This window comes from Schistocerca piceifrons, chromosome 11 (genome assembly GCF_021461385.2).
Source record: "Schistocerca piceifrons isolate TAMUIC-IGC-003096 chromosome 11, iqSchPice1.1, whole genome shotgun sequence".
Classification (NCBI taxonomy): Eukaryota; Metazoa; Arthropoda; class Insecta; order Orthoptera; family Acrididae; genus Schistocerca; species Schistocerca piceifrons.
In genome coordinates this window covers 64253378-64267627 of record NC_060148.1, presented here as the reverse complement: position 1 = coordinate 64267627, position 14250 = coordinate 64253378, and the positions used below count along the sequence as shown (strand labels likewise).

The following is a 14250-nucleotide window of genomic DNA, read 5'->3' as shown; positions in this document are numbered from 1 at the left end:
GTAAGGGCCTCCTGTTTTATCTTTAGGCTGATCTGTGATAAGACAGGCAAACAATTATACTAATGGAGGATTCTGCGTATTTTCTCCAATTTCATTCGCTCTCTCTCTCTCTGTCCTTTATCTATATACAGTTTTAAATATAATATTTCATTACGTGAACTCAGCCCAATAGAATCTCTGGTGGAGCCCTTCGTCTTAATATTCAGTGGCTGGCTTGCTGTAAAAGATCTTTATATCTATTATTATTGTTAAGCGCTGCATTCAGTTGGGAAAATCGATCGTTTGAACAATTCGTTCATTTTACGACAGATTTAGAATTTCAGATGTGTCCGAAGCCTTTTTGGACGATTTTATAAAATGTCGGTGATTGCAGGCTCTCTTCGTCACAACTGAAACTTCCCCACTAATTACAGGGCCAAGACAATCATCAATGATTCAGACAGAGAACTCATTCGTCATTCACTCTAGAATAAAAGGGTCACAAACCTTATTTCTGAGGAAAATTGTATATTCAATCCATCTCCATTACATGTTCCGTTTTCTGTTGATTCCAAGTCTTACTTAATTGGCGTTTACAGTTTTTCTCTCTCTTCAAATAACCCGCTAGTGGCACAAACGTTAATAGCTCGCTTTAGCGAGAAGAAGAGCAAATATGTTTCTTTTAGCAACCCGACAATCTTCCAACAGATACTTCCGAAGCTGTCCTAGTTATCCGTCCATAATAACCATGGAGAATACATATATGTATCTCTGTTATTCCAAAGAATAAACGTACTAGAAAAATACCTTGGCGTCGACGAGCTGTCGGCGCATATATTACTAGAAAATCCGATCAGATACTTTTCAAAAGTGAATAAATGTGGATGATTTGATTGACCATTATTAATTATTGTGTGGTAGAGGGTAATTTTCCGTGGGGAGATTACAAGACGAAACGTCAGGGGAGAGTTTTATACTTCTACCACGGCCTATAAGCCCAGAAGTTTTAAGCAAAGTGTTATGCTACCCCCTCAATTCATAAAATGGATTTTATTGTGTTTTGATATCAGAAAGTCATGTTGCCATGCACCCTGTACATTCTGCATATATTTTTCACTGTCTTAAGGCAAGTACTACACTGAACAGGAATTGATTTCACTTAAGCTCCCAAATGTTTATTCAAAATCCTGCTTTTTGTGGGTAAATAACAAATTATTTTATCTTCATTGCCAAGTTTAAAACTTGTCAGTCGTGACTCCGCTGTTCTGGGCTGTGACCCTGCGGTAATCTGTTGCGCTAAGTTCTGCCACACGTGTGTTTTTTCCAGGTACTGCGCGAGGCGGCGCTGTCCCAGGAGGCCGCAGTTCGCATCCAGAGTGTGATGGGCACGGGCCCACCGGCACCACCGTCCACCACCCCTCTGTAGGGCCGCTTCACCACCTCTACAGCATCCTCTCTTTTCCCCAAAATATCCTTTTTCTGTGTGCATTCCACGTAATGTGGGAGCTGTTTTATCCAGACACTTGCCCAAAAACAGAATCTCGGTGCAGTCTCTCACTGCTGCACAAAATTGAATATGTCTACAACTCTAGTGCCTAATGAAGAGCTCCGACTGTGTTTTGGAGGTTCTACAGTTTTATTGAGGCAGAATTTATTTAGAGCTCCTTTTGAGTGAAGAATCTCTGAGACCGTCTGTAGCAGAAAATGAAAATGAGGCATAGATACTTAACCTGCCCATATTTGATATATAAACAATATATTTGTGTGACTATATATTTTGTACACTCTGTTTAATCTGTAATCCTGACTACAGTGGCTTCCTGAAATGAAATGTGCTTTAAAAGTTTTCATTTCCTACTTTCACTTCCATAAAACTCTTATATGGAATCATGTTTAGACTCAAAGACTTTTTTTCTCTCTACAGTACTTCTAAACACCCAGAATCACAGTAATTAATTACTTTTTAATCCGATGTACATTTACATGTTAAATTTTGTTATATACAAAAACAAAATTTAAATATATTACTTACACCATGACTGTTTCAATGTAACAGTCGTATTTTTGCTATATGTATACTGTTTTGTATATATCAACTCTTTTGATAATATATCTAAGCATAAACTTATTTTCAGAATCTGTTTCTTAGATTTTAGCATTTCCTATGTATTTCTGGGAAGATAGGAGGGAGGGGATGATCCTACATACATATTGCTTGTACTAATTTAATGTTGTTGGAGATGTTGATATAAAACATCATAGATGATGTAATTATTTCTGCATGTGGGAGATAAAAGTGAGAAACTGGTGTAGTTAGTAGGAATAACCTTGTTACGTTTTGTACATCAGTGCCTGGTGACGAGAGTGGGATGGAGGTTTTTTGCACGGTTCTGCCATCAGGTGGCACAGGCATACTCTTCTGTCGGCAGGCAGTGTTCGGGTTGGTGAAGGTGTGGTGTAGTGTCATGTACTTATGTAACTAATTGATCCACCGTCTTCCATTAGCATAGTTATTTAGATTTAAAAGATTGCTCATGCAGTATACTGGTTCAGAAGACCACAGACATAGTAAATGATATTGATATATATGCACAACATTCAATGGAAAGAGTACATTTGAAACATTTACTGTCGGGGAGTCAACTTTGTTATTTTTTCGTGTGCAAATGGTGAATAAGGAAGAAAATATGTGGCAGTCTGTGTGTTGTCAAAAATGAATTTTCTGCTAGTTGGAGGATGATTGAAATGTGAACTACATTTTCTCGCTGTCACACATGTGTAATTGATACAATTGCTGCATATTTAATTCTTTAATAAATGTATGATGTGCAAATGTTGGATATCTGTTTACGATTAACTGTCTTCATTTATCTTTGATGAAAATTAATTGATTGGGTTGCATGTTTTGGCAGATTTTATTTTTACAGACACTTTGTTGTAAGCTGTGCACTGTTGTTCACAATCAGTTTACCTTTGGAATGTTCTTTGATTTTGCCGTGGAGAGGACTGGATGAGGACTTAACGAGCAGTGATTATATTTTTACTGCCTGCAGAATGTGTATTTTATTCATATTAGAATTAGTTCTGAAGGCAGTGGATGCTGTTTACTCTTCACAGGCTATTATAGAACTCAGATCTCTCTTTTGCAATACATATTTTTTTTATACAAATGGGTTGTTGTTGACACAAATTGCTCCATATGTAAGTAAATGTATTAAATCACCTCTGTTTCAGTCCTTTGGCACTAGTGTCCACATATTATTATTAACAATAATGATGAATGAAGGGGTAGCGAATGAAATGGGATATATTGTAAGAGCAAACTGAAAGAGTTTGTAACATGGAAAGACAGATTAGTAAGAGTTTATGGAGGCCCCTACGTGATACTCTGGCCTTCTGTTGCCAGTTGGACCACTATCCAAAAATTCTAGAGCGTTCGTGTGATTTTTTAGAGAGAGACAAAATTTAGTGCTTCCTTCAAAGACAGAAGACCTCATCTATGTAACTAATATTTATGGCCTGTGCCTGGTTACTTACGCACAAACTGTTCACTGTTTGAGTGTGTTGCAAAAGTTGGTATTAAAAAAGTACCTCGATTAACAAGAGATAATGTGCGCAACAGTCTGCATTGTTGGGAGAGGAAAATGCACATTCTGCCCATTTTCTGTCCATCTCTCTGCTAGTAATTTGAAAATTTGTTAATGTAAACAGCAGATGTATCTTTAGGATGAAGGGAATTATATGTGGTTTCCTGTATGTGCAATGGTTTATAATAAAATGGTCTTGTCAGTTTCCTAATCTCTCCAAAAGACTGCAGGAGGCATTCCTTTATTTTGTAAATGATGTAATTAAATATTTGTAGAAATATATCTATATTTTTAGAGTATTTTTCACTTACTTTACATACTCTAATAATAATGAATTGTGTATCGTGCTGTTTGAGAACTGTGTATTTTTGTGGAGTACATTAGTCTGTGGTATAAATTTGTAATATTCTTCTGTTGCTAGGAAGCTGCCAATCCCCATACAGTTTTTCAATTCTGTGTCTGAAGCAATATAGCAGTTTGAAGTTTTGAGCATAGATTCAAAATTATTTTTGTTACAAAAAGAATGCGTTGCCTGTTGCCGGGTGGGAAACATACAGTAATTCAAGAGCAGGTTAGCCGGGGCACACGGACATCTCCTCGGCGGGCGGGCGATTCCTCCACATTGCAGCACTCGTGCTGGCTTCACAGAAAGCATGGCAGTGTCAAATTGTACAACACCAGAGCTCAGACATTCTATCCTTAATACAATGTTATTGTTCTTCACATATACAAAAATCTCCTTAGCAACATGGGCAGAAATGATAAATAGTTTCGAAGATTAATCGGTAGTTTGCAGCAGAGTTGTGCAAGTAGCAAGTAGCTCCTCTCCAATTTTTCTGTGAAGCCTAGAGGCATTGCCAGCACAGAGGCCTGAGAGGTGTCATTCAGCCACCCGCTTGGGAAGCATTTACTTTTTCTTGGACAGTGAAATGTTTTCTTGCAGAATGTGAATCTCGTGTATTGTTTCAAATTTATCCTGTGGTGTAGGCGAGTGTAACGAATGCATGTGTAGTTCAGCGTTACATGGCCTTGCTCTTCGGGCAGTGCAGCATGTGATATGGTGGTCAGGAACTGAATGTGACTGCCTTTTTCCTCCTTTCTGTTCGAATTCTGATGATGAAAATGTTTCATCACCCTTATTTGAACAGAGTACGTCAGAGTCGGCTGCCAGCAACTTTGCTTGTGTTCTCAGATCATTGCTACAGAAGGCAAACGTCACTATGAGACTTACTGTCAATAGCTCTTTTATGAAACTGTCAGATTTAAACCATCTTTACTTCAGTATGTCCTGCAATGTCTCACAAATGAGAATTGGCTGCTTCCTCAGTGTACTTCCCTGAAGGATTCTCCCTCTGCATAGGGCACGTGTTTCGGTGTTTCGTGTCTGCTTGCCTCACAGACAGAGGAATATCTTGGAAAGATACTAAGTTTCTTGTAACTTACAATATTTCAGTTTGAGAAAAAGTCTCAGGTTTCCACCTGGGAGACAGTGTTAAAATAGCACAACGTTTCAAAGATTACCATAATCACCATCTTATACCGAGGTGTCAAGATATGCAGATGTCAGAATATTTACACTAGCGGTGTGCCCTCTTTGGCATTCTGAATATATCTTGTGTGCTGAGTAAGTTCTTGTCATATTGTCGCTAATGCAGGATTTTGTGCCAAACTAAGTTGGTATCATTCGTTGCTATTGCCTGGATTCTTGTGAATCCTTATTTCCACGGATTCCCTTATAATGCTAAGTCAAAAGTGTGGCCTTCCTGTGTGGTGTTCTTTGCTGTCACTGATTTTTCTTTGTGAACTAGTGATACAGGCCTTGTAGTGTTGCCACTAAATTGGGTAGTGAATTTTCGTTATGTTGCAATTGATGAGGCTCTATATATAGCTTTCTTTTAAGCCGATGACCATTTCGCCAATAACAATACCACAATTCACCGAAAAGTCTTTTGCCTTTCTCTTGTTACATAATATAATTTGAATATGTATATTCCTCTTAACATTTATTCTGATGCAGCTTGTTTATACCAGTAGGAAGAGAATATCAAGATCTTTTGTAACTTGAAAAACTGGTAACATCAAAATCACAGAGGAAATCACTCCAGTCAGAATTTACCTTTGCCAAAGATGCTATTGCACTGACTGTCATTACGTTATGAAAATTCCACATACTGCAAATCTCGAATGTCTTAATGTCCGTACAGGAAATTAAGAGATTAAATGAGTATTCCAATTCAGATGTTTCCAGTAAGGTTAAATAACTATTCCAATTCAAATGTTTCCAATAACTTTTTCTCTCCAGCAGATTTATTTGAGTCTATGAAATCATGTTAGCATACAATTGCAGACCACTTCCAAAACCAAACTTCATGTACAGTTAGTTAACACTTCATCATAATCTTGATACATAGTCTCAATACAGACTCTACTTATTTAATTACAAAATTAATAGTATTTCAATAGAATAACATGCAGGGATGTTCTTGACAGTACTATCGCGGACTTCTCCTGGCAACTGTTTCCTGCCACATACTACATCCATAGATAATCACTGGACCACATCATGACTAACCTGTGCACTCAACATTAAACAAACAGTAAACAAACCATTCTTTAAAACACTGGTAAACACACAATAATAAATGTTCGGATAACTAATTGCTATTTACATGATGTTGGTGTTCCAATTAATATTTTGAAACGAGATGCAGACCGTTTGTCCAATGTATTAGTGGCCACATTCACAAGAGATGTTGTATACCCCAGCCACATTCAGCTATAGTGGGTCTTCCACAGAGCCAAAGCACTCTTTCATCTTACGCAGTGGTCATAAGACAGTTTTTAGGTTGCATCGAGAGAGGCCCCCAAGTTATGAAGTAAAGTGAGTATCTTGTCTTCTTTCTCCTCTTCCCAGTTTGCTTCATCTTTTATCAACTGCGCTACTAATCTGTGCTTCTCTGAACCCATATTTGTGAAATACTGCCTTCGGCTGGGAAGCTTTGTTTATCACACGTGACCTGCATTGTATGTACCACTGTGGACAGTACAATCTGCCATTATGCTGGATGGTAGCACCTTGTTGTGTATGGGTAAAGGTCTGCATGGGTCATCTTCTTATATGCTCCATGACCTAGTGTGGCATCTGCCTTCCTGTTGATTAGCATGTCAAGAAAGGGAGACAACCATTCTCCTCTTTTTCCATAGAGAATGAAACTTGCCATGCTCCCGCACCACAAAAACATTGTCAACATATCAGAAGTAGTGCTCAGGTTTTTGGTAGGTAGTTTGAAGGGCCACCTCCTCAAAGTGTTCTCTGCAAAGATTTGCAACCCCAGGAGCCAGAAGATGACAAGTATGACATTCTTCGAAATGTCGCGATAATTTAATGCTGCCATCTGCCTGGAAACCTGAGGACTTTTCACCAATAGTATATGCTGGATGAGTCTACGGTCACAAATATTTCAGGTGTTTCCACAAAATTAACATATCGTTTCATAATCAGTCTGTAAAGAAATTCCTACCCACATCATAGCTACAAGACCACAAAAAAAGAAGGGTTTTGCATTAACTCAATTAGGAGGGAATTAAATAATTAAAGAGCCAAATTATTATAAAAAAAAGAAGCTGTATGTTTGTACAAAATAAGACTTTTAGTACTTCTCAACATAATCCCCACCAATATTAATACACTAGTCCCGGCAATGAACTAGTTATTTTTTGCACCTGTTGCAAAGAAGTCTGTCTTGTTGTTTGAGCCACATTCCACAAATGTTTTGACCACATCGTTGTTTCTGAACTTTTTTCCACATAATGCCTCTTCGAGTGAACCCAAGTTTCATCACACATTAAAAATCTCGTTCAGAAATGGGTCACCTTCCCTTCCATAGCATTCTATCGAGTCTGTACACACTTTAAGTCTTGTTTCCTCGTGTTTTGGGATTAACTCTTTTTGGACCCATCTTGCGCTTGTTTTGCTGTAATTGAGCTTGTTTCTGACAAGGTTATGAACTGTGCCAACACTTATTGCAACTGTCTTTGCTATACGTTCAACTCTAATACTTTGGTCTTCTCGAATAATGTCATCAATGCAACTTTCGAGTGAAGGGGGTTGATACTTCAACTGACCAGCCAGGATGTTGCTCATCAGTCATTGAGGTTAAATCATTTTTTAACTGCTCCACACTTTTATAAGTATATCCATAGTTTGTACAACATTCATTGTACTGTAAAATCGTCCAAGAAAAGATTTTAGCCAGATTTTCACCTTCGGAAAGCAAAAAATCGATTACTGAATGTTGTTAGACTACTGTGGAAACTTCAAGAAGAGACACCGTGCAATATCAAAGTTATAAACAAACAAGTTTTTATCCTTCAACTGTTTTTAGCTCGTCGTAGTGATACCAACCTAAAATTATTAATGTACAAAACTCCTCCCATAAACTGTTTCATTTTTAATCAGTTTTTCTCTTTCATTACTAATTGTCCCTTGTATGTGTAGTGAGACTTCCATCAACTTGAATGTCATCAGGTTGAAGATTGCTTTGAACGCTGTAGTTCTTTCCTAGCTGCGGTCCTGCTGTAGCAGGTACACCCTTGCCTTCCTTCCACCTTTCAAATGATTTACTTAGCCAGTTCACAAAGGCAAACCATTGCTAGGGGTAAAACGTGAAACATCCTCTGACAGAACAGAGAATTAAGTCTTGGACTTTTCCGTCTGTAATTTGTCATATGGTGTACATTCTAATAAAAACATTGATGGCAGGCAATGAAAACCTCGTAACTCCATTTTGTTAAATTTTACTGGAGGAAGAAAAATGGTTTGTTAAAAAATATATAAAGTAATACAGACAATGTTAGCACATGTGTAACTGTATACTGTAGTAGAAATCTGGATGTTGGCAGATTAGAAAAATCCATGTTCTTTCAAATCTCTCTTTGACAGTGGAGTTACTGGAATCTCAAGATTTTCACATACAGATGAAGTTATGAGGTCTTCATTGCTTGCCATTGTTATATTGGTACAGCAATAAAGCTAACATAGTTTTCCTATTACCTACTGAACTTGGTTACAATTTAACACTTGAGCAACAGCTAGACTCCACTGCCTCATCAGACACTGCAAGAAATTCAGTTACCCTCATAATTCAGTCTGGAAGTTCAGCCACATTTTGGAGGTGCTGTCTTCGCCCATTTATTGAGGGCACTCTCTCTCTCTCTCTCTCTCTCTCTCTCTCTCTCTCTCTCTCTCTCTGTGCTTCTGAATGCTGTGCAGAGAGGGAGAGGGAGGTTGGATACTTTGACCTTGCCCTCTGCTTCCACGTGCTTCAGTTGTCCCCCTTCCCTCTTCTGACATGGCTGTATACAGTTCCAGCTTCTGACTCACATCGAATGATATGGGTAGAATGCAACCAGCCTCACTTGTGTGTCTGGTGTTTCTTTATGTCTTCCTTTGGTCTTCCACTAACACATGATATGCATCACCATATGTGCACAGATATTACAATTGCCCCTAAATTTTTTACACACACACAAAGAGGTGAAACTGGAAGAATTGTGCCGTTGCTATTGCCTGTTGTGCCACATGCTAAAGTCAGGGTGAGAAACCCGCCTTCCCCTATAGTATGCTCGGCAGTCCAGGTACATTTGGGAGGCAGCATGTATTTTAAAATCTTGTTTTATAAAACCCACCCTTGTGGATTTAATGAAAATGGTCTACGTACTTAAATATTATTAGAATTATTAAATATAAAAGGAAGTTTCTTTTACATATCCAGTTTTAAGTTTGTATGCATTGCATTTTTATTATTATTATTGCCCTCTGCTTCTCCGTGCTGCAGGTACTCCCTCATTGTTCTTGCAACATGTAGATGTACACAGTTGCTGCTTTTGACTCTCATCAAGCAGTATATATAGAATGTCGCCATTCTCACTTTTTTGTGTAATGTTTATTCTTTCTGTTTTCCCCTTGGTCTTCCTCAAACACACAATAAACATCGCCGTATGTTGACTGACTGTAAAATTGTTCCAAAATATTTTCACACACGCTCGACGAGGTGAAATTATGCCGACTCTGTTGCCTATCACACCGCATGTTAAAGTCGAGTTGACAGTGCTCACTTTCTTGTACAAGTGTGATGCATTTAGAGGGCCAATATGTCTTTTAAATTTTTATTTTGAACAATCCACTACTGTGCATTTAATGAAAATGATGTATTTACGTATTTGTAGTATTAACAAATAACAAAACAAAATTTGTTTATGTACACAGGTTTTTTATTTGCATGAGTTGCACATTTATTGGCATTACTGTTGTATTTGCATTGTATAATTGTTGTTGTTACTATTATTATTATTATTATATATGTAACCTGTATTATACTAACATGTTGTAACTTATTATTATTGCTATAATAAGTATTATTATATATATTATATATATTATATTATATATTATCACAATATATGTAGTGAGATGAGATGTTGACATTGGAATGTAACCTTGGCTACATGTCTGTATTTTATCCATGTTACTGTTGCGTAACTGTATGCAACTTACATATGTTATTGATCTTAGTAACAAGGTATAGGACGTAATGTATTCAACAAATGGAAATTATTTTCAGAGATAAACATGTTTATGATCTGTGTTAAAGTTAGAAGGTTTCTTGGATACCTATCAGTGTAATGAAAGACAATAAAGCTCCACCATATACGTTAAACAATAATTCTGTTGTACAAAGTAACTTCCCCTGTACAAACAGTTTGGAGACTGTGATTTTTGGACTGATGTCATCTCCACCAGAAACTTAGCCATTGCTTGTTTAATAGGATGTTTAAATAAACTGTGTGAATGAAAATATCTCCAGACAGCTGTCGCCCAAATATAAGCTATTATTTCTCACGCCACACTGGTTTCAAATGAAAGACTATTTTTAGCAGCTGTCCTGATAAAGAATAGATAAGTGGAGCCATATTGGCTAGGTGACCTCGTCCCTTTTGATAGCTGCTCCAAAAGTTAACTAATGTCAGCTTTCTGTGTCAAATGCTCAGTTTGCACAAGTCATTCCTGAATGCCTCACGGTTTTCATACGTGCCAGCATGCATTACTTGTAAAGCTCCTTTCTGCGAGTTACTTTATTTTCACATTGTTATTCAACAACTCACATCGAGTGAGTCTGCTTCAGCATTCACAGTGTATGGAGACCCACTTGTCGCAAATGATCGCATCATTTTACGTTTCAACTTCAAAATTGTGCATGTTCTCAATGCTGTCTGGTTTTCTATACTGAACAGTGAAGGTAATCCTCCTCCTTACAAAAAGTCGTAATAAGAGGGTGGTTTGAGAAGTTCTCGGAATGGAATAGAAAAAAAGTACTTACATCACTGAAACTTTTTTTTATTTTTCAAGGTAGTCTCCTTGTAGATTAATGCACTTGGTTCAATGATGATCCAGTGCCTTGGTCCCATTTCGAAAATGAGTTTCCTCCAGGCCTGCAAAATAGTTGTCAACTTTGGCTACCAATTCTTCATTTGGAGTGAATATTCATCCACCAAGAAAAATTTTCAGTTTTGGGAAGAGATGGAAGTCTTGACAGAGCCATATCAGGGGAATAAGGCGGGTGTGGCAACAATTCATACCTTAGTTCGTGTAATTTTACCATGGCGATGTCACATGTGCGGGCGCGCATTGTATTGATGGTAGATGACTTTCTTCCTTGCTAAACCTGGCCTTTTTTCACATATCTTTTGTTGCAGTTTGTAATTTTTTGTCGAGTGGGGAGATAATATACAAATAGAATCCCCTTTGCATCCCAGAATACTGATGCCATGAACTTTCCCACCAAAGGAATAGTCTTTGCTTTCTTTGGTGCTAGAGAATCAGCTTGTTTCCACTGCTTTGACTGTCGTTTGTCTCTGGGATATAGTAGTGCACACAAGTTTCACCTGTGGTTACAAACCAGCACAAAAAAAAATCTTGTTCACTTCTCCTAAAACAGGCCAAACATTGTTCCAATATGTCCATTCCTGTGCATTTTTGATCCAGCATCAAGAGTCACAGCACCCATCTCGCAGATAATTTTTTCATTTCTAATTCTTCAGTTAAAATGTGATAACCCTTTCAGATGACATCGGGCAAGTGTGAGCAATTTCACACACTTTCAATTGGCAATCCTCTGTGACCATTTTGTGCACTTTTGCAATGATTTCTGTAGCAGTGACACGTTTTGGCCGACCACTCCGCAGAACATCATCTAAGCTCTCCCAGCAAAATTTAAATTCATTTGTCCTCTTGGCAACATTTGAATATGAAGGAGCAGAGTCCGCCAGTGTATTCTGGAAATTGGCATGAATACTCTTTGCTTATATACCTTTCTTTACGAAGTACTTAATTGCTGCTCAAATCCTTTTTTTCCCCCATCTTCGCAAATCACTACACAGGAACAACAACAGAGCCACGTCACCACCACAGCTTTCTTCCAAGAGCACTGACGTGGCACATGTTTACAGGCAACAGTCCAATGAATATCATGTGAACAACTCATTGTGCTAACACTGACCTCTCGTGGTGATTCCAAGAACTTTTCAAACCAACCTCATATATTAAGTTTATAAATAACTGAAACAATATTCACAGTGGTTATTCTTGACAAAGGTCATGTGGCTAATACCCCACCGTGCTGAGAACTGAAAAAAAACATAAGAGAATTATCAAAATTTGTCAAAACGCCAAAATTTATTAGCTTGAGAAAATATGTACATACAAACATGTTAAAAAATATATTTAAAATGCAGGATAAAGCACCTTTTAACTTTATTGTTGTCTCCTTTCTAAGTGCCCAAGAATATCCAAAACTTTTTTTCTTCAATAGATCTGACACTTTTACTGTTCAAACAATTTTCAGCAAGAAAGAGATTTTCCATCAATCATTTACGCTCTGTGGAAGCATTTCTTTATCCAGATATTGTAAAACCTAAGTAATCTTTTACTTATAGATACTTCATGTGTGTCGCGGAAGAAACTTCATAGGCAAAGTCGCAAGTCCTTGTATGACATCAGTACATAAAAAAAAAAGGTCAACAATAAAATAAATGTTTGAAAGACACAAAAACACGAAATCCATTGCAACTCCTGTTAGTGTGGCAGAAATTGGTTATAACGTGTGACATTAGCAGATTTATCCCCCTGTTTTCTGCTGCTGCACATTATAAAATTATGGGCTAGCAACAATTTATAAGAAAACTGGAATCTTGGTCTGTTCTTTGAGCAGACAAAGCCAGCCTGGCACGGGACAGTGTGTCTGTTCAACCAGAGAAAGCTGCGCCTCCTTAGCAGACAAATTACAGGAATGACATTATTATTATTATTATTATTATTTTCATTTCCCATTTGGAGGAGTCGGTGTTTTGTGAAATTATTCGTTCAAATGAAATAAATAAAATAGACTATAGAAACATTTAATGTGCCTTTGGATGTGCTTAGAATCCTGCAGAAAATGAGGTATGTCAAATATTTCTCAAATCTGTTTTACGTCTTACTTTTACATAAGTTATTTCATTAAATATTTGACTAATTTTTTTGGTGATGGCTAATAAGGACACACAGTTTTTTATGTGCTTATAAGACACCGGCTGACTTCAGTGCCAGTTGCATATCAATGTGAACGTACATCTGATTCTCTGGGAAGTTTATATTTCAACAGCTAAGTAAGGGCTGACTGCTAATGATGATCACATTTTGGATAACTGCTGCCGACTGACTTTAAATCTGGTTGTATGATGTTGACAAAATGAGCGTGAGCTATGGGTTAAAACACACATTGTCTTGCATGCCTACTTACTGATGAATGTGAGAGCAAAAATCAAAATTTAGTTTTACATATTAATAATTAATCTAAAACAGCAAAATCAGAGGACACCAAATTAAATTATAATAAGCAAACTAGAAAGCTGAAATGTGTGCTGTGTTATCAGAAAAAGACTAAATTATAAGTACTATTTTATAGATATATAGTGAAATTTACTATAAAAAATGAAATTTGTGAAACTGAATAATTACCAATCTAACAAGTTATTTGATTGAAAGAGCAAAAGGCTGCAAAAATATTGTACTGAATTTTGGAAACAACGATCATTTAAGATTAAAATATTCTGGAAAGTGAGAACTTTTGACTACAAATAACTTTTAAAATCGGAAGTTTTTGGAGAAAGTAAAATGTTTATGGATAAACGCAGGAGGGGGGGGGGGGGCGGCTTTTAAATTACTTGTATCGGTTTATGAACAAACAGCTTTTTGGTCAATGCAAGTATCAACTCCACACATTCATTGTGAATCTTTCTTTTTCTGTTGTCATCAGTAATCAAGAAATTACATCTTGAATAATAAAGGTTTACGAATTCCTGCTTGAATAAGAATTTAGCTATTTTGTGTAACTGTTGCATATATCAATATACTTTGGATAAATGGTAGCATTGATCGTAAATGTTGAAATCCTTTATTTTACAGTTCGATTTCGGTCACTGTATGACCGTCTTCAGTGCTAAAATATACAGGGTAGTCCATTGATCGTGACCGGGCTAAATATCTCATGAAATAAGTGTCAAATGAAAAAACTACAAAGAATGAAACGTGTTTAGCTTGAAGGGGGAAACCAGATGGCGCTATGGTTGGCCCACTAGATGGCAC

General features: G+C 37.2%; 1 protein-coding gene across 3 annotated transcripts in view; it reads left to right on the top strand.

Annotated features, from left to right (window-relative positions):
- The window catches only part of LOC124720139 (transmembrane protein 98-like), a 77133-nt gene extending 66758 nt beyond the window's left edge, over window positions 1-10375 (top strand). For all 3 annotated transcript variants that reach the window (XM_047245441.1, XM_047245439.1, XM_047245440.1), the window contains one exon: window positions 1307-10375. In XM_047245441.1, coding sequence (XP_047101397.1) covers window positions 1307-1405 — 99 coding nt within the window. In that variant the 3' untranslated portion in view covers window positions 1406-10375. The remainder of the gene's footprint in view (window positions 1-1306) is intronic.
- The last annotated feature ends 3875 nt before the right edge of the window (window positions 10376-14250 follow it).